At 62.3% G+C, this 19,723-nt stretch overlaps 2 protein-coding genes across 2 annotated transcripts; one reads left to right on the forward strand and one right to left on the reverse strand.

The window, feature by feature from the left end:
• Nucleotides 1–4,364: 4,364 nt before the first annotated feature.
• Nucleotides 4,365–14,942, forward strand: ECEL1 (endothelin converting enzyme like 1). Its single transcript, XM_069864508.1, has 18 exons — nt 4,365–4,414; nt 6,007–6,897; nt 9,217–9,285; nt 9,432–9,542; nt 10,083–10,175; nt 10,404–10,528; nt 10,959–11,181; nt 11,326–11,424; nt 11,513–11,587; nt 12,077–12,180; nt 12,359–12,417; nt 12,720–12,771; nt 12,888–12,955; nt 13,049–13,173; nt 13,436–13,501; nt 13,709–13,804; nt 14,365–14,441; nt 14,686–14,942. Exons 2-18 carry the CDS (start codon nt 6,154–6,156, stop codon nt 14,783–14,785), a joined length of 2,286 nt encoding a protein of 761 aa, XP_069720609.1. The 5' UTR covers nt 4,365–4,414; nt 6,007–6,153; the 3' UTR covers nt 14,786–14,942.
• An 848-nt stretch (nt 14,943–15,790) lies between these two features.
• LOC138724499 (intestinal-type alkaline phosphatase-like) lies at nt 15,791–19,697 on the reverse strand. The gene is made up of 11 exons (XM_069864530.1): nt 19,562–19,697; nt 18,905–19,021; nt 18,674–18,789; nt 17,619–17,793; nt 17,293–17,465; nt 17,070–17,204; nt 16,890–16,962; nt 16,646–16,804; nt 16,370–16,561; nt 16,141–16,251; nt 15,791–16,054 (listed from the first exon to the last, which is right to left on the reverse strand). The coding sequence occupies exons 1-11, from the start codon at nt 19,629–19,631 to the stop codon at nt 15,792–15,794; spliced, it is 1,584 nt and encodes a 527-aa protein (XP_069720631.1). The 5' UTR covers nt 19,632–19,697; the 3' UTR covers nt 15,791.
• Nucleotides 19,698–19,723: the final 26 nt, after the last annotated feature.

Consider the following 19,723-nt stretch of genomic DNA (forward strand, 5'->3'; position numbering starts at 1 on the left):
GCGTGCCCGGGTGCCGCTTGATGGATCGCTTCCTATTAGCCCCGGCATGGGGTAGCTGCTCTGGGCCAGCCTGGGTTCCAGTGGAGGGGACAAGCGTGGCGCTGCCACCTGTGCCTGCTCTTGCCAAGCCTGGCCCTGCCAGCTCTGCTGGAAAAACCCAGGCAGAGGGGTGCTGCTGGGGAATAAAAATGGGGGGAGCGGGGGGCTTGTTCCCTATATTTTGCAACAGATTGTACCTGAATTTGTATCCAAATCCTCACCCTGGATGGAGGGCAGGGGGCTGGGGCTGCCTTTGCTCCCTCCTGCAGGAGAGGGGTGCCCAGGGTGGATGCCACGCAGCCCGCGGGGTTTATTTACAAACAGACGGGAGCTGGCACAGGGCAGCCGGGCACCAGCGGGACCCGGCGGCTTATAATGTTAATTATCACCACATAATTAAAAGCCCATAAAAAGCCTCACACTTCATTAAATTAAAGCTTCCCTCCACCGTGCCGATGGGCTCCAGCAGAATTAACCTTGGCCGTGCCAGGCACTGGCTCCACCACAACTGGGGACCCATGGCTGGGGGTGTGCAGCCCCCACAGTGCTCTAGGGGTGCCTGGGCACCCTCCAACACCATCGCTGAGGGGGAGTACACCCAGCTGCAGGCACAGTGTCACAGCCAGGGGGATGCTGGAGATGCCCACGTGGTATTTCACGGACACGTGTGCCCGCAGCACCCCTGCAGCCACAGTCACACACAGCAGCACGACACGGGCACACACGCGTGCACATGGATGTGCACACGCAGCGTGCGTGGCCGCTGCAGAAAGGCAGCAACACATGCTGGCCCTGGCGCACAACACCCACGCGGCTCACACCTACACAAACAGGATTTTTCCCTCCCTCCCTCCGAACACGCAGACAAACAGACACACAGGCAAACAGACACACACCCTGTCTTCTCCAGGCTCCCACCCATTCCTACCAGTGCTTGTAGAGGTGATGAGCTGAGGGAAGAGCACCCATCTGTGCCTGCCTCCTCTGTGCCTCAGTTTCCCCAAGGGCATGGAGGGGTGCCTGGGGAACCCCCAAACCCTCCTTGTAGCTGAGTGCCCTGCAGCAGGAATGTTGTGCTGAGGTCTAGGGGTATACAAAACAGGGAAATCAGCACACAAAGAACAGCACAGGGGAAGGGTTGTATATTTTAAGGGGTGATACGCATGGACTAGGAGTGTGTGTGTGTGCATAGAACACGGGGAGCTGTGCTTGGAGGGATGTATTTGTGCACAAGGGGGTCTGTGCATGTGCAGGAGGGGTGTTCGTATATCCACCCCTAGGTGTGACGTGCTGCTGTGTGCGTATCTCAAGGCCGGGGAGCACATACCCCTGTGAACACAGGGTGTGCAAACTGGCACACGCGTGTGCCCAGCACCCCGGGCACTGCCCCTGAGCAGCCGGGGGGCTGCGGGGGGCAGGCGCTGGCGGCTGCCCATGCCCTGGCCCCGCGGGGGTGGGCAGCCAACGGGGCCTCGGCTATTTCTTGGAAATTTCGTAGCATTCATTTCAGTGCAAATAAAAGCTGTCATTGCCGGAGAAATGATACTGATCGGGGTCTGAAAAGACAGCAAATTACCCGCCTGAAAATGCACCGCTGGAAAAAAATGCATATTAAACACACAAAAAGGCACTTCGCCATCAGCCGCGCTTCCCCCGCCGCTCCAGAATAACCACACTTTACATAATTCTCCCTCTCCACCTCCGAATTAATTTCGCAGACAGAGGCAGAGGCAACCCTCTGACAATAGCAGAGGGGAGACGCGGCGGCGGAAGGGGGAATGGGGCTGGGGGCTGCTGGGGAGGTACCTGGCTTGGGGCTGGGGGCACAACGGGTAACGGAGTGCTTAGGGTTGGGGTTGGAGGGGACTGAGGGCTTTGGGAAGGTGGGGTTCGCAGGTGAGGGTTGTGGATGCTGCATGGATGCACCGATCTGTGGGGTGGAGTGCTCCTGTCCTTCCCGCGTTGGGTAGTAGGGATAGGATCCCTTGGGGTGGGATTTGTGGGGTGATGCCCACCCCAGCAGGCACGTCTTGGGCCAAATGTTTCCTCTGAGGGATAAACTCTCACCCCCGACCAGCAGGGTGAGTCCACCATGTGCCCATCCCAGAGCCAGGCACCCTCCCTGGAGGCAGGCGGGTGCTGCTGGGGTGCACGAGGGCACCGTGCCCAGCACCCTGGCACTGCCAAGGCAGGTGTAGCGGGGGAGTCCGCTAGTGATGTTGGGGGTGTGCGGCACCGAGGGGCTGGCAGCAGAGGTTGGCACTGCGCTGCTTTGCATTTTCAATGACAGACCCATGCCGGGTGCTCGGGAGAGTGGAAAAATCTTATTTGTCACCTGCTGGCGGTGCGCGGAGGCTCCCGCGCTGTGGCTAATCTCGGGGAAAATGAGGATGCTAGCAGGGTGGCCCGTGGGATGGGCACCAGGGAGTGGGGATGGCGGAACGGGTGCTGCCCTGGTCCGTGCTCGAGGTTGGAGCCCTGGGTTGCAGCACGAACAGGACCCCAGGGTCACCCCAGTTTGGTCATGCCCAGGGGTACAGGCACCGTGGCACAGATCCTGCCTGCTGCGGATGCGTGGACTGGGCAGCACTTGTGGGCATCACGGAACAAATGTTCTACCCCCTAGCTCTGCCTGCAGACACCCCCTTTTCTCTCCAGCCTGGTTTCAGGAACATCGTCTTGCCTCACAGCGTCAGCTCCACAGGTTGGCAGTGCCCGAGCAGCCCCTTGGGGCACTTGACGGAGATTGTTTTTAGGGGGAGAGCACTCAGAAACAGGCACAGATATTGCCTGACCCACCTGTATCTGCACGCCGGTGTCTGTCCCATGCCTGTCGTACCCCGGCTTTTTGAGATGCCAACAGCTGCGGGACACCGCAGCGCTTTGCGGCCGGCTCAGATTTATCCATTATTTTATAACCACACGCCTTTAATTTTTACAGCCCTGTTGGAGCAATACCCAGGGCTATTAATAATGCCAGCCCCCCCCTCTCCCCTCCGGTGTGCATCCATCATGCTCCCACCGAGGTGCCAAGCCGGTTGTGGGGCTGAGCAAGCAGAGGAATGCAAAGGCTGGTGTGGTGGCACCCTCCAGCCAGCCCCTTTGGGGAGCAGCAGGGCTGGGGGCCGCGTACCCACCCACAAAGCAGCCTGAGCTGGGTGCACTTGCACCTCGCTGGGGTTGGTGGTGCCTGGCTGGTTAGGGTGCCCAAGCTGGCAGCGTCTCTGGTGGGATTCACAGAGCCCTTCGGCCTTGGCGTGTGCGCCCCGGGGAAGCTCAGCTGCAACGTCCGAGTGTGCGTGAGGGTGGCAGAGGGCACCTGTAACAGGACATGGATGGCAGCGCATGTGTGTGTGTGTGTCTGTACTGGTGCGTGCTGGTGTGCCTGGGCATCCGTGTGATGCACATCTATGCTGCTCCCTGGGCTGTCGCACGTCTCGGCACTGCAGGAGGCACCTTGTCGGGGCTGTGCCCGGCTCCCTGGCACGGGAGGGAGCAGCCTCAGCTGCTGCGGGACAAGGCAGCGTGTCCCACTCCAGCTGGACCACCCGTCCCACACCAAGCGGGTGCCTGGGGAGCCCCCCCAGCACCCAGGGAGATGCGAGTCCTGCTCCGGGCACCCAGAGCTGAGCCGGCTAGGGGGTGAGGGTACCGGGGGGGCCCCCCCAGGCGCTGGGAATTGCTGGGCTATGAATCTCCTTGCCTGCCCCCCTCCCTCCCCGGTGGCAGAGCGGCTTCACGATATTTATGTTGGGGATTTATCTGCAATGCAGTTTAATATTCCCGGACCTTCGCGTGTGTGTGTGTGAGTGCACGGCCCGCTCCCCGTGCCCCCCCACGCCCCTGCCCGCTGCCTCCCTCCGAGCCCCCCGAACTCCATCCCTGTCCCCCCGCCTCCCTGCCCCTTCTCCTCCCCTCCCCGGCAGGACGGGACGGGCTCCCGGGCACGGCGGGGGATGCCGAGCAGCCGGGATGCGCCTGGTACCCCCGGGGGGGAGCGGCGACAGGGTCCCCGGTGCCCCGGTGCCAGCGCCCCGGGGCGGGGGGCGCGGGGACCCCCCTGCGCCGCTTCCCCCGCCGGCGGGGATGAGGTAAGGCTGACGGGCGGCACGGGGCTGCTCCATTTGCATAATAATCTCGTTAATGGAGCCTGGCCTGCGGGAGAGCCGGGCTGGAGACGCCACCCCCCCTTCCCCGCCCCGCTGCCTCCCTCCGGCCCCGCCGCTCCGCGCAGCCGGACGGGCAGAGCCCCGCACGCATCCCCCGAGCCAGCCGGGGAGACCCCGAGCATCCCGGGCGGCGTCCCTCGAGCATCCCGGGCGGCGACCCTCCGAGCATCCCGGGAGCATCCCCAGAGTGTCTCGGTGAGCGACCGGTGAGCGACCCCCGAGCAGCCGCGGACCTCCCGGGCGGTATCCCGGGGAACGTGCCCCTAGCATCCCCCGAGCAGCCCCCGAGCAGCCCCCGAATATCCCGGGCATCATCCCGGAGAGCGCTTCCCGAGCAGCCCTCGAGCAACCCTCGAGCATCCCCCGTGCAGCCCTCGAGCATCCCCCGAGCGCCCACAGGCATCATCCCGGCCACCTCCTCCCGAGCATCTACCGAGCATCCCGACAAGCACCTCCCGAGCATCCCCCGAGCATCCCGGGCAGCATCCTCTGAGCAGCATTCCCCGAGCATCCCGGGTAGCATAATCTGAGCAGCATCCCCCGAGCATCCCAGGCAGCATCCCCCGAGCATCCCGGGTAGCATCCTCTGAGCAGCATTCTCCGAGCATCCCGGGTAGCATCCCCCGAGCAGCATCCCCCGAGAATTCCGGGTAGCATCCCCCGAGCACCCCGGGTAGCATCCTCTGAGCAGCATTCTCCGAGTATCCCGGGTAGCATCCTCCGAGCATCCCGGGCTCCCCCCGCTCCCCGCCGCCCGCACCTCAAACTTTGCGGCGGTGGCAGCGGCAGCTCCCCGGGCTGCGGCACCGGGCACAACTTTACCCAAGTTGGGGAGGGAACGGGGACCGCGGGGCTCGGAGGGACCCGGCCCCCGGGATACCAGCCACCTCCCAGGCAGCTCTTTGTCCCCAGCGTGTCCTCTCCCACCTGCAGAACTCGGTGCCATTCTGCACCGAGCAAGGATTGGGGTCCCGTTTTGAAGGTGTTCCTCTTCCCAAAGCCATGTATGCCCCCTCCTTCCTCTTTCCATGGGCAGGCCCCCTCCTTCCCTGCACGGTGTCCCTGCCAGACACCCCTGCCCTTCAAGCACCAGCCGGCAGAGAGGGGTCGGGTGGGTGGGAAGGAAAGCGGAGCTGAGGGAAACGCTGTGAGACGTCCGTGGGGTCCGGGGCTGCCCCCCAGACTGGGATTAACTTTGCGCACACATCACACGCCGCACCACAATTTGACACAACGCAATGCAACACAGCACACCACGACCCAACCCAGCCCAGTGCGGTGCCACACGATGGTGCAACGCAACGCGCCCGACGCAGGGCCACACGCCCCGACACCTCAGCCCAACACCTCCCGCTCCAATTTTCTCAAAGCCCTGAATCTCCCCAAAGCCCCTCTTACGCAAGCTGCTCATCTTCCCTCTGCACCCCACCTAGAGGGTCTGGCAGCCCTGTATTCCCCTGAGGAGGGAAGAATTCTCATGGCTGGTGTGAGGATGGGCTCGCTGGACCACTTCAAACACCCATCCGGAGTGGGTGCTCTCACTGGGTGTGCTCAGTGGACAGGAGATGTGTGGGATGGAGCTGTGCCAGGGGTTGAAACCTGCCTGGGATTATGCAGACAGCACCTTGCCCCATCACCAGAAGGGCTGGCAGAAGGAACAGCCGTGGCACAGTCCACAGCCACCACCGGGGCACGCAGGCAGGGATGGCAGCATGGGCAGTGACGATGGCAAGAAGCAACCCACCCTTCCCTTGCTCCTCCCCAAGCACCCCTCAATCACCTCCTCTGCCTTTTCCAGGAGCTTCCTGACTCACCTGGGCACCCTTCGCCGACTCCCTGCAGCGGGTAAGCCTCCAGCATGAACTGTGGGGTGCTTGAGCTTGTCCCCCACCTGCCTTGAGCCCTTCCACGCCTGCGCTGCCCACGAGGAGCCCCTTCCTTGGCCATGGAGAAGACCTACTCGTTGACAGCCCACTACGACGAGTTTCAAGAGGTGAAGTATGTGAGCAAGTACCAGAGCGGCACCCTGCCCAACGGCTTCGCCCTCCAGCTGGGCACCGGGGCCAAGAAACGCCGTGGGGGGCTGCCGCGCTGGAGCCGCCGGGAGGTCTGCTTGCTCTCAGGGTTGGTGTTTGCGGCGGGGCTCTGCGTCATCTTGACGTGCATGTTGGTCCTCAAGTACCTGGCGGCCGAAAGGGACAGCTACTGCCTGGAGGGGTGCCAGGAGAAGAAGGCCTTCCTGCGGGCGTCCCGTTTCCTCAGTGCCAACATGGATGCTACCATTGACCCCTGCCAGGACTTCTACTCCTTCGCGTGCGGCGGCTGGCTCCGGCGGCACGGCATCCCCGAGGACAAGCTGGTGTACGGCACCATCGGGGCCATCGCCGAGCAGAACGAGGCCAAGCTGCAGGCGCTGCTCCGTCGCCCCGTGCGGCGCCGAGCCCTTAGCTCAGCCGAGAGGAAGGTCAAGGACTTTTTCCGCTCGTGCCTGGACCGGGCTGAGATCGACCGACTGGGCCCACGGCCCATGCTGGAGGTGATCGAGGAGTGCGGTGGCTGGGATGCCACCCCGGGCCGCGGGGACCTCAACGAGCTGCTCTACAAGACGCAGGGGGTGTACAGCGCTGCCGTGCTCTTCTCGCTCACCGTCAGCTTGGATGAGAGGAACACTTCCCGCTACGTCATCCGGGTGAGGGCACCCTGGGACTGCCCCCCACCCCAGCCACCCACCTGCACCGGTGACAACCGCACCTGGTGTCCTCCTTGTGGTGGCACCGCTTGGCTGCGGCAGATGGCCGGGCTTGGGGACAGCCCCCATCCCTGGGGACATCTCATCTCCCATCCCTGGGGACATGTCCCCACCCTGCGACCGCTGTGTCAGGGTGGCACCTTCAGGACAGGGTTGGGGGACTGGGCAGCGGGACACGAAGAAGGAGGCGGTGCTGCCTACCTGGGTTCTGGGCACAGCTAAGCAGCGCATCGGGGTCTCCAGCGTGCTGGATGCCGAGCCCCTCACCTTGGCATCCAGGCTGCCCTCCACAGAGCGCAAATCCTAGGCAGTCACAGGGGAACATCTGCCACCCCCACAGCTCTAGACCAGGGCGCCAGGGCTTTTGCCCATGGCTTTGTCAGGCTTCTCTTCCATGTCCCTCGCCCTGTGGTACCAACAGGACACGGTGGGGGACGTTGGGTGGCCGAGCCTCAAGCCCCCTTGGTGGGTGTGGGAGTGCGGGGGTGGCTTGTCAATGGCATGTTGGGGGCACCGTGGTGGGCACGGAGAGCCCTGGGGATGGCACTGCAGTGGGGACACAGCGATGACACGGTGGGGACACGGCGGTGGGCACGGAGGGGGTGTGCACAGCAGGGATGGGGGGGTGGGCATGGCCATGGTGAGATGTTTGGGGTGGTGAGATGTTTGGGATGGTGAGATGTTTGGGATGGTGGGAGCACTGGGGGGACGCAGCGGACGAGCTGCCCTGTTCCTTGTGAGGCTGAGGGGCTGCGAGGTGAGTGTGAGTGTGAGTGTGAGTGAGCGAGGGCCAGGAGGAGCAGGGCTGCGCTGGCACCGCCGTGTGCACACTAGAGGGAGCGTGTGTCACAGGGAACGGGGCGGGGGTGCAGGTGGGCACAGGGGGTGACAGGGTGGGCGCAGGGGGAGGAGGAGGTGACAGTCGGGGGGTGTCAGTGCTCTGTGTGTGTGTGAGCGGGTGTGCAAGGGGGGTGGGTGTGATGGAGGGGGCTGGAGGGCTGTGTGTGTGCACACATGTAGCAGCTGGGGGGACCCAGGGATACGGCGGTGCCTTTGTGGGAAACCAAAGTGGGGGGGGACGGGGGAGGGAGAGAGGCTGGGGGGGCTGGGGGTGTTGAGGGGTATGGACGGGGGGCTGGTGGGGTGAGAAAAAAGCTCGAAGGCTGAGACAGAGTGAAAGGGGGGGGGGTGTGCATGCGTGCACTTGGAGGGGTGTAACATGGTGTGTGCAGAGGGATCTGAGGGGATGAGGGTGCATATTAGCTATTAGCTGTGTAATTGGGGGGTGCACACACATGTGCCAGCAAGTTCAGGAGATGCTCAAGACTGAGTATGTGCATGTATGGCAGAGATTGGGCTTGTGCCTGCAGGATAGCAGGGAAGGGAGTGTGTGTTTGTGTGCATGTGTGTGCAGGAGAGGTGGATGCAGCGTGGCTCATCCTTGCAGTGTGGCTCATCCCTGCAGCGTGGCTCATCCCTGCAGCGCGGCTCATCCCTGCGGCTCCCCACGGGGCAGGCTGCAGCACAGGAGCAGGGCAAGCTCTAAGGGCAAGCTGTAGGGCACCTGTGGGGCCAACAGTGGGGAAGCATGGGGCAGTCTGTGGGGGCTGCACAAGTCAGGCCATGGAGCAAGAGCCTGCCATGCATCCAGCTCTCCCATCCCATTTCATAGAATCATAGAATCATAGAATAGCCAGGTTGGAAGAGACCCACCAGATCATTGAGTCCAACCATTCCTATCAAACACTAAACCATGCCCCTTAGCATCTCGTCCACTCGTCCCTTAAACCCCTCCAGGGAAGGTGACTCAACCCCCTCCCTGGGCAGCCTCTGCCAGGGACCAATGACCCTTTCTGTGAAGAATTTTTTCCTAATGTCCAGCCTGAACCTCCCCTGGTGGAGCTTGAGGCCATTCCCTCTCATCCTGTCCCCTGTCCCTTGGGAGAAGAGCCCAGCTCCCTCCTCTCCACAACCTCCTTTCAGGTAGTTGCAGAGAGCAATGAGGTCTCCCCTCAGCCTCCTCTTCTCCAGGCTAAACACCCCCAGCTCTCTCAGCTGCTCCTCATAAGACTTGTTCTCCAGCCCCTTCACCAGCTCAATTTCCTATTGAGCCTCAGGTTCCAGGGAAACAGGCACTTGCCCAGGGCTGATGATGCTGCCACACCACGGGCTGCCCTGCAATCCAGCGGAGGCAGGAGGTGCCCTGCCCAGCACAGCTTCTCCTCCCTTCGCTCACCTACTGCCCCCGTTTATCCCCAGATCGACCAGGATGGGCTGACGCTGCCCGAACGGACTCTCTACCTGGGGCAGGATGAAGAGAGTGAGAAGGTGAGAGGGGGGTCACGGATGCTGCAGGCATGAGGGCTCCAGGAGAGGCACTATCACCCGTCACGGGTGGCAGATGGAGGCTACCCTGCGGTGCTGGGGACAGGCTGCCTGTCGGGTGGCACTCAGCGTCGCTTCCCTTGACACAGATCCTGGCTGCGTACCGGGTGTTCATGGAGCGGCTGCTCACCCTTCTGGGGGCTGAGCAAGTGGAACAGAAGGCCCAGGAGATCCTGCAGTTGGAGCAGCATCTTGCCAATGTGAGGAGGATGCCTGGCCTGGGCTTTGGGATGCCCCTGCCCAGCCCTTGGGCACCCCAGTCCCAGATCTTTCGGTACCTCTATGCCCGGTCCTTAGGGACATCATATCAATCCCCTTGGGAACCTCCACTCCCAGTCCTAGGGGACCTTCATGCCTGGTCCTCAAGGATTTCAGTCTCTTGAGGACCCCTTGGCAGATCCTCAGGTACCCCAACATCTTGGGAACCCCAAATCCCAGCCCCTGGGACAACCACTCCAGCCCTTGGGGAGTATGTTCAGCCCTTGGGAACATGCTCCAGACCCTTGAGACCTCCATGCCCAGCTCTTGGGGATTCTAGTTTCAGCCCTGGGGGAGCCCTATGCCCAGCCCTTGGCTAGTCCAGCTCCCTGAGGAGCCTTTAGGCCAGCAGAGGGTTTCTGGGGCAGCAAGCTGGGAGGGTTGTGGCTCAGCAGCCCCTCTTGCCCCACGACTGTGTCCCATCCCTGTGCCACCCCCAAGGCGGGCAGCAGGACAGTGACAGCCATGCCCACCCTGTGCAGATCACGGTGTCCGAATACGATGACGTGCGGAGGGATGTCAGCGGCATGTACCACAAAGTGACGCTGGGCGAGCTGCAGCGCATCACCCCCACAGTGAGTACAGCCAGTGCCCAGCTTGTCACCCTCCGTGCCCACATGCGTCCCTGTCCCACTGCTCTGTGCTCTCGCTGCCTCCACCCACCAAGATCAGTCCGTTTGAGGGTGATGAAAACACCCTGCATGTTTCAGGGTGGTGGGAGGCTGGAAAGCCTGGAGGGACCTCCCTCCAGAGGGTCAAAGAGGAGTGTCCCTGTGCCCACCTAACGGTGCTCAACCCGGCAGCTCAAGTGGAAGCGCTTGCTGGACCGTATCTTCCACGACAACTTCTCGGAGGAGGAGGAGGTGGTGCTGCTGGCCAACGAGTACATGCACAAGGTGTCTGACCTCATCCGTGTGACACCCAGCAGGTGAGGGGGGCAGCACCCCCTGTGCCCCAGCACCTTCCCCAGCCTGGCAGCAGATCGGCAGCGGGAATGGGCGTGGGGGTGGGCACAGGGCACTCGCTGCGGCTGGTCATCCGCCCCGCTGCCACCTCCATCCTGGGGAGGCCAGGCTGGGCATGGGGACCCTGGGAAGGCTCCTGGGAGAAGCCACTGTCAAGAGTCCCACGATGCCTGGGTCATCCCTGGCCACCTGCTGATCCCCCATCCCTGCGCTATAAATTGTGAGACTCATCACACAGCAGGGAGGGACACGGTGCCAGCCTGTCCCTGTGCCCCAACACCCCTGTGGCCGGTCCGGTCCCTGAGCAGGGGTGTCCACACATGTTCCCGTCTTCCACACACGCCTGGGGAGGTGCCCAGTGGGGGCGGGTGTGATCCTGCTCCCCACCACCAGGATCCTTCACAACTACATGCTGTGGCGCATCGTGGTGGTGCTGAGCGAGCACCTCTCCACTCCCTTCCGTGACGCCATCCACGAGCTCTCCAAGGAGATGGAGGGCAATGAGAAGCAACTTGAGCCAGGCAAGATCTGCCTGAGCCAGGCCAACAAGCACTTTGGCATGGCCCTGGGTGCCCTCTTCGTTGAGGAGCACTTCTCCTCTACCAGCAAGGCCAAGGTAGGTGATGCTGCCAGCTGGCACAGGGCCACCACGTCCCTCCTGCCCCTTGCCAAAATGACCACCTCCATCGGACACCCCCCCGAGGGCTGTCTCGGGGGGTGATGGCCAGCACATCGAGGCAGTGCCTATGATCCATCGCAGGTGCAGCAGCTGGTTGAGGACATCAAATACATCCTGGACCAGCGCCTGGATGAGCTGGATTGGATGGATGAGGAGACACGGAGAGCAGCCAGGGCCAAGGTAGTGGCCTTCCACGTGGACCATTGCCCTTGGCCCTGCCATGGCACACGGGGTGGAGGCCTGACCCTGCTGCTCGCTTCATCTGCAGCTCCGGTACATGATGGTGATGATCGGGTACCCCGATTTCCTGCTGAAGCCGGAGGCCATCGACAAGGAGTATGAGGCAAGGAATGGCTACGTGGGGGCATGGGCACATGGGGGGGGAAATGGTCCCCACCTCTGCCTTAGGGACTGCAGAGACCAGGATGGGGAGGTGCCACCCCAAAACAAGCCACCTCCTGGTAGTTCATTGTGGGCAGCGCTCGCATGGCCAGTCACACAGGGAGAGCCAGTGGTCTGGGACCTGGGACAACATCCCCTTCCCCACGCTGCACCCCCGACAGAGCTCAGCCCCGTCCTCAGCGAAGGCTGGGGGTGCTCCTAGCCCTCTGTGGGCTAAAGACCACATGGAGGTGATGGAGACGCAGTCACCCGTGTGATCGCACAGCATGGGATGTGAGGATACACTTGTGCCAGATCCAGCCCATGACCACACCACACTCCTAGTCCCCAAGGCTCATGAGGGTGGGAGCACTCCCCAGCTCTGCTCCCCACACTCCTGGGGTTGGCGCTTGGGGATGGTGTCCTCCATGACATGCCTGTGCCCCCCTAGTTCGAGGTGGACGAGAAGACCTACTTCAAGAACATCCTCAACAGCATCGCCTTCAGCATCAGGCTCTCGGTGAAGAAGATACGGCAGGAGGTGGACAAGTCCGCGTGGGTATCCCCTTGGCATGGGGGGAACACAGGGGGACACAGCGTGACCCCAGTTCCCATGTCTGGTTGCACCGGGGTGGAGGCAGGAGGGCACATGGAAAGCCAGGGATGCCCCCCTGTCCCTCCAGCTGCGCATTTCCATTCCCCCGCAGCCTGGCACCACTGTCTCTCCTTGCAGGTGGCTGCTGCCTCCCCAGGCACTCAACGCCTACTACCTGCCCAACAAGAACCAGATGGGTGAGCATCACCTGGCCTCGGGGGCTCAGACCCTTGGGGTGGGCGCACGGGGAGGGACCAGAGTGGAGATAACGGTGCAGGGTCCCCTGGTCCAAGGGGTGCTGGGGGTGGGCATGGGGCAGGGCAGCTTCAACTGCAACAGGCTGCCCAGGGAGGGGGTTGAGTCACCTTCCCTGGAGGTGTTTAAGGGATGGGTGGACGAGGTGCTGAGGGACATGGGTTAGTGATTGATGGGAATGGTTGGACTCGATGATCTGGTGGGTCTTTTCCAACCTGGTGATTCTGTGATTCTATGTCCACAGTGTTTCCCGCTGGCATCTTGCAGCCCACCCTCTACGACCCCGAGTTCCCACAGTGAGTGTGGGGCTGGGACACGGCTGGGGGTGCCAGGACAGGGGATGGGGTTACCGCCTTCTGGGATCATGTCTTCTCCGCCAGCACCGTACCCTCCACTCTCCTCCCCTCAACAGGTCTCTGAACTATGGTGGGATCGGTACCATAATTGGGCACGAGCTGACCCACGGCTACGATGACTGGGGTGAGTGACACCCCACCCCACGCTGGGGCAGAGGGCGGTGAGCAGGACACCTCGGGCTCTCGGTGTGACTGGTGGCGGCGATTGCCTTGGCAGGGGGACAGTACGACCGGCACGGGAACCTGGTACACTGGTGGACGGAGCGGTCGTACAGCAAGTTCCTCAAGAAGGCGCAGTGTATCGTCAACCTCTACGATAACTTTACTGTCTACAACCAGCGGGTGAGAGCCCCTCCTCTGCTGGCTAATGGCTGAGCACGCCCCATGGTGGGGTTCCTGCTGTTCCATTGCTGGGGTTCCTGCTCTTCCATTGCCCAGCCCTGAGACCCAACAACGCATCCACCTGATCTGGGGACTGCCTAAGGGCCCTGGGGGGTGTGTAGGAGGGAAACTGAGGCACAGCCTCAGTGCCAGGGTGGGGAAGGGGTAATATCTGGCTGAGGAGGGCATCTCTGTTGATCTCATTACTCTCCTCTCTTGGCAGGTGAACGGCAAACACACACTAGGGGAGAACATTGCTGACATGGGGGGGCTCAAACTCGCCTACTACGTAAGTGTCCCCCACCTTGAGGTGTCATGGCTCTGGCAGGGCCATGGGGCAGCTGCTGATACCACAGGGTAGGCAGGATGCCCATCCCCACCTCGCTCCCTGCAGCAGGGAGTAGGCATGATCCTGCTTGCTGGTTGCCTGGGAGGTTGTGGAGCAGGGACTTTGAGGGGCACCCAGAGTGTGCTGAGTGCACTTCTTGTTCTCCAGGCCTACCAGAAGTGGGTGCGGGAGCACGGCCCCGAGCATCCCCTGCACCACCTGAAATACACCCATGACCAGCTTTTCTTCATTGCTTTTGCCCAGGTGAGCCCTTGCCATCCCCACACGTGCGCACGCTGGGGTGGGAGGGGTCACCCCGCATGGGGCCAGCAGGACTGAGAGATGGGGTGAGAACCTGGGGAACCTGGTGCCCATGGCCAGGAGCTGGGCTCAGCTCCATCAGCAGGTCCCGGGGGGCTCAGGGTATGGGGCTCAGCCTTGCAAGGAGCACCCTGCATGGCCCTGCTATTTCCAGGCACCCTGCAATAACAAACCTGTCCCCTCTCATCTCCCGAAACCCCGCAGTAAAAAATGCACATGACCCCAAACTTCTAGGAGACTCTACAGCCAGGCAGCTCACAATCCCAGGAGACCCTACAATAACAAACATGCCCCTGTGCTCTCTCAACTCACCTACGCCACATCCATGGGGCTCCCAGGAGACCCTACAATAAGAAGCACAACCAGGGCGTCGCTGCCCTAGACGCCCAGCAGCCAGAAGGGCTGTGATACCCTGGTGGGTGCCAGCACCTCATGGGTTCTGGGGGCTGCCAGGACCCAGGGTGCCCCATCCCTCTCACCCTCAGGGTCCTTTCTCCCCACAGAACTGGTGCATCAAGCGGCGATCCCAGTCCATCTACCTACAGGTGCTGACAGACAAGCACGCCCCGGAGCACTATAGGTACCAGCTCACACTGAAATGGGGGGCACGGTGGGTGCCAGCCCTCCCCATGGCTGGCGGTGCCATGAAAAGTGGGGTGTGGGTGCCCTTTGGGGTGTTGGCATCAGCCGGCTTGGGGTGCTCCTCCCTGGGGCAGGAGATGGGGTGCTGCTGGAGTGAAAGGGTGCCCCAAGCAGGTTGCGTGGCAGCAGGGTTGGGGGGTGCTGGTGGGCACAGGCTCTGAGTCGCCCCCCTCTCTTGGCAGGGTCCTGGGCAGCGTCTCACAGTTTGATGAGTTCGGACGGGTTTTCCACTGCCCCAAGAACTCACCTATGAACCCAGCGCACAAGTGCTCGGTGTGGTGAGGCTGATCCCCCCCGGCAGGCTGGCATCCCCCCTGTCCCCATCCCTGCCCATGTGTCACTTTGTGCCCACACCCCACCTCGGCCCATCTCCCCCCCCTACTCTCCAGGCAAAGGGGACACCCCTGGGTGACGCGGGGAGGGTAACCCCCCCAAAGACAGGCACCTGCCAGAGGGGTGGAGGCAGCGGGGAGACGCTTTGGGTGGGCATGAGATCCTGCTCAGAGGCAGCTGCCTCCCGACCCATCCATCCACTCCCTTCTTTCTCCCTGCCCTGTGAATTGTGGAAGGGGAGCCCCCCTGGAGGAATTAAGCAATGCAGGACACCCCTCAAGCACTCGTGTACCCCCTCTTCTGTCCACCCACCCCAAACCATTCATCCAGCCCTACAGGGAGAGCGAACCAGAGATGCAGTGGGGATGTCTCGTGCCAAAAGCCCCCCGATCACTGCCCTCCCCAGCACCCCTCATACCAGTCCCACCCTGTCCCCACATCAGCCTGGCCAGCAGGTGGGCGCAGACGGCAGGGCTTGGGCGATGCCAGCCTGCTCCGGGAGTGCGGGGACTTGGACGCCCACTGTACTTTTTTTCATTGCTGTTTCTGGTCAATAAAGCACTGGATATGCCAGGTGGGTGCAAGGGGTCATGGCTGGGGGCTGCACGGGGATGGGGAGCAGCAAGCAGCATCATCCACCCTGCCTGCACGGCACATGAACCTCCACACTGATAATATTCCTGCCCAATCAGCATCTCACCCCACATTTATTAAACACTGCGGGCGGTGTAGGACTCCCCCATGCCCAGGATTTGATGCTCCACGATTGCTGCATCCAGACCAGGGATGCTCAAATCCAGCAAAAACCTATGGATGCTGCAGTCGGGGTGGTAAGGGGGGATCACACACAGAATCACAGAATCAGCAGGATGCAAAAGACCCAGCGGATCATCGAGTCCAACCATTCCCTTCAAAACAGATGGATGGATGGGGACGTGGGTCCAGGTGCTGTGGGTCAGTGGAAGAGGGGCAGGAAGAGGGTGGGCAGGAGCAGGAGCAGGGCACTGGCGTGGGCTCTGGGGGCAGAGTTTCCCTGGCGGCAGTCGACGTAGGGCTCGATGCAGGCAGCGTAGGCCATGACGTGGGCCACGTAGGTCTGCTCCTGCACGCCGTGGAAGAGGTGAGCCATGGGGCCCTTGGCCAGGATGGCCACATCCTCCCCACCATGGGTCTCGGAGTCGAGGGGCACAGCCGCTTGCTGCTTGTATTCGTATTCATCTAGGAAGCAGGGAGAAGGGGGTGAAGGGGACAGCGGTGGCGCTCAGACCCATCCCACCACCTTGCTGCAGCCCGTCTGTCCTCACCGGCTGTGATTTCATCCACGTCGGGCCGGCCAGCACCCGGGTAGCCCGGCCCATTCCCATAGAGGATGGATGTGTAGTTCTTCCTGTCGGTGGCTTTGCTGGGGGCCAGACCTGGGAACGGGGTGACAGAGGGGGAAGATCAGCCAAGAAACCCCCAGATCAGTCCTCTGGCCACAGCCACGGCGCCCCGGAGCCACGTGCCGCTCTTAGCGAGCGGGCAGAGCCCTACCGAAGATGGATGAGCCACGCAGGGTGTAGCCACCGAAAGAAAAGACGTGTGAGTGGTCAGCAGTGACGACAGTGAGGGTCTGCGCCTCGTCTGTCAGGGCGCCGGCCTTCTCAATGGCCCGGTCGAACTCCACCGCCTCCGTCAGCGCCTTATGGGCTTCACCGTTGTGGTGGCCGTGGTCGATCCTGCCGCCTGCAGACGGGCACCCCCGGTGGGCTGGGAACCGCTGGCAGCCCCCTCAACCACTACCCATACCCAGACCCCCGCCTCGTCCACCCCAAGACACCGGCCCCAACTTATCTTCCACAAAGAGGTAGAAGCCTTTGGGGTTCCTGCTCAGGATGGTGATGGCCGCCTCTGTCATCTCGGTGAGCGAGGGGTCCAGGGTGGTGTTACGCGCCAGGTTGTACTTCATGTCCGCAGGTTCAAAGAGACCTGGGAGGGGACACGTTGGGGACAAACTCAGTTCCTGCGTGTGTCCCGGTGGCTGCTGGGTTCCAGCACACGGGACGTTGGTTACCCATCAAGTAAGTCACATTGGGGTCAGCGGCGGCAGCCAGCATCTCTGCCTTGTTCCAGACGTAGCGGGCACCCTGCAGGCAAATCCCATGGCAGAGGGTGTCGGGGGGTGTCAGTGGGTGCCTGGGGGTAGCAGGCAGAGGAGCATCTCCCCGCCCCATCTCCCCGCCCCATCGCTCACCGGCCGTTTCTCCAGCCACATGTTGATGAGATCCTGGCCATCCTCACGTGTCCCGTTCGCGGTGCTGTGGGTGGGGTACTCGGGGTCCAGTGTCCCCTTGGGGGTCATGTATTTCCGACCGCCCCCCAAGATGACCTGCAGGGGACGAGATTGGCACGGCGTTAGCAGGGTGCCTGGTGAGGGAGTCCCGCCCACCCTCCCCGCTCCATGCGCGGATGCTCACGTTGATGTCGACGTTGTGGACCAGCTGCCAGGCGATGTCCTTGCAGTTCTGGTTGCGGGCATCTTCGGGCATGCTGGCATCATCGTACCAGTTGCGGTTCACCACGTGGGCGTAGGTCCCCGAGGGGGATGCGTGCTGCACCCGTGTCGTCGTCACGATGCCCACTGCCTTCCCTGCCAACCCCCACCCGTCAGACCCCGTGAAGGGTGGCATGGGGTCCCCCATCATCAAGCCCTAGGATGCTCATGAAGGGGGAAGCCTGGGGCTTCATGTCCCTTGCCCCTGCGAAGTCTCCCCAGGCCCCAGCACCCTGTGCCCCTCATTACCAGCTTTGTGGGCTCTCTCCAGCACCGAGATCACCTCGTTGCCCATCGTGGTATTGCACTGATTGTAGCGGGCAGCTGCACTCAGCCCCACCGTCCTGTAGTTGCCCTTCACCCCGCAGAGGTAGGCAGTGGCTGTCCCCGCGCTGTCAGGGACCTGCCGGTCCACGTTGTACGTCTGCCGAGGACACGGGCTGGGCTCAGGGCACGGGGATGTGGGTAGAGGCACCCAGCAAAATTCCCCCCACCCCCAGCACTTAGAATCATAGAATCACCAGGTTGGAAAAGACCCACTGGATCATCGAGTCCAACCGTTCCCATCAATCACTAAACCATGTCCCTCAGCACCTCGTCCACCCGTCCCTTAAACCCCTCCAGGGAAGGTGACTCAACCCCCTCCCTGGGCAGCCTCTGCCAGGGACCAATGACCCTTTCCGTGAGGAATTTTTTCCTAATGTCCAGCCTGAACCTCCCCTGGTGGAGCTTGAGGCCATTTCCCCTTGTCCCTTGTCACTTGGGAGAAGAGCCCAGCTCCCTCCTCTCCACAACCTCCTTTCAGGTAGTTGGAGAGAGCAATGAGGTCTCCCCTCAGCCTCCTCTTCTCCAGGCTAAACACCCCCAGCTCTCTCAGCCGCTCCTCATAAGGCCTGTTCTCCAGCCCCCTCACCAGCTTCGTTGCTCTTCTCTGGACTCGCTCCAGAGCCTCAACATCCTTCTTGTGGTGAGGGGCCCAGAACTGAACACAGGATTCGAGGAGCGGTCTCACCAGTGCCGGCTACAGAAGGAGAATAACCTCCCTGGCCCTGCTGGTCACGCCGTTTCTGATCCAAGCCAAGATGCCATTGGCCTTCTTGGCCACCTGGGCCACTGCTGGCTCATGGTCAGTCGCTGTCAACCAACACCCCCACTTCTTGCCATGCTGAAGGGCATACACTCAAGGGCAAGTGTGGGGTGGGCAGGGACCCCATGCCCCCCATATGCACATCCCTGGAGTGTTTCTGTGCCAGCAGCCCCATGGGCACCATCCTAGCCCCGTGCCCCGTGGGGTGGGAATTCACCTTGGAGAGAGCTACATAAGGGAAAGCATCCAGGGCAAGTGGGGTCTCGGGGCCCAGATTTCCCTGCTCCTGCCCCTTTAGGATGCGGGTGGCCGTGATGGTGGGGATCCCAAATCCTAGGTGAGAAGAGAGGATCCCAGTCAACCTCTGGGCTGGGCGCCATCCCTGCACCCAGCTCCATGAGGCAGCGGTGATGCCAGCCTGCCGGTCCAGCGCGCCAGCGCCACTCACCATCCCCGAGGAAGAGGATGAGGTTTTTGGCTTTGCTTATCCTGGGCTGAATCTTGAAAGAGGCCTCGATGGCTGCAGCCGCTTGCCTGTTCCAGAAGGAAGGGTCCTCCTCCTCCACTGGGACAGGACAGCACCTGTCAGCCCCAGCTTGCCAGCACCGGCATCTCTGGGGAGGTACCACCCCTGCATCCCTGCGGTACCCGCTCCCCTGGGCATGCCCCATCCTGGGGCTTTCTCTGACATGGACCAAGCGAGTCAGGGTGCTGTTTGGGATGGGGAAAGGTCACACGGGTTTGCACCCACCCTGTGGCCTGGAGGGGAGCTGGGGCAGGAAAAGAAGGGATTGCAAAAAGGAACACGAGGAGAGGGAACTATCTGGCAGGTGGGATGGGGCCACATCCATGGAGAGGGAGGGAGGTTACAGGCACTTCCCGCAGCCCAAAAGCAAGCAAGAACCTGGCCCCGCAGGGGGAAACTGGCTCAAAGTCCCCAGAAAAGCAGACGTACCTCCATTAACCCTTGCAGAGACAGGCAGCCCCCGGTCCCTCCCCCCAAGCCCTCCCTGTGTCCAAGCCAGGCGGGTGCCCTGCCAGCTTTCCCACTTTTCTGGGCACCCACTGCAGCCAGCGGAGAACCCGTCCCCATTCTCGTCCTCACCTGGGATGGCAGCAGCGCCGAGCCCTGCCCAGAGCCCCAGGCAGAGGGCGAGGGGTGCCAGGAGCTGCATGGTGAGATGCCAGCAGCCCAATGACACAGGCACTGTCTGAAACTTTAGCAGATCTGGGGAGGGACTTTGGACCAGGTTCAACCTTCGTGGGG

Source organism: Phaenicophaeus curvirostris, chromosome 10, assembly GCF_032191515.1.
Source record: "Phaenicophaeus curvirostris isolate KB17595 chromosome 10, BPBGC_Pcur_1.0, whole genome shotgun sequence".
In the NCBI taxonomy this organism is placed as follows: domain Eukaryota; kingdom Metazoa; phylum Chordata; class Aves; order Cuculiformes; family Cuculidae; genus Phaenicophaeus; species Phaenicophaeus curvirostris.

Excerpts from the sequence above, each read along its gene's own strand:
- ECEL1 (XM_069864508.1), top strand. The coding sequence starts at position 6,154 with ATGGAGAAGACCTACTCGTTGACAGCCCACTACGACGAGTTTCAAGAG. Across the intron at positions 11,425-11,512 it reads GGAGAGCAGCCAGGGCCAAG|CTCCGGTACATGATGGTGAT; the intron begins GTAGTGGCCTTC and ends CTTCATCTGCAG. Across the intron at positions 12,418-12,719 it reads GCCCAACAAGAACCAGATGG|TGTTTCCCGCTGGCATCTTG; the intron begins GTGAGCATCACC and ends CTATGTCCACAG.
- LOC138724499 (XM_069864530.1), bottom strand. The coding sequence starts at position 19,631 with ATGCAGCTCCTGGCACCCCTCGCCCTCTGCCTGGGGCTCTGGGCAGGG. Across the intron at positions 16,963-17,069 it reads TGTGGCTGGAGAAACGGCCG|GGTGCCCGCTACGTCTGGAA; the intron begins GTGAGCGATGGG and ends ATTTGCCTGCAG. Across the intron at positions 16,562-16,645 it reads GTTGGGGCCGGTGTCTTGGG|GCGGCAGGATCGACCACGGC; the intron begins GTGGACGAGGCG and ends GCCCGTCTGCAG.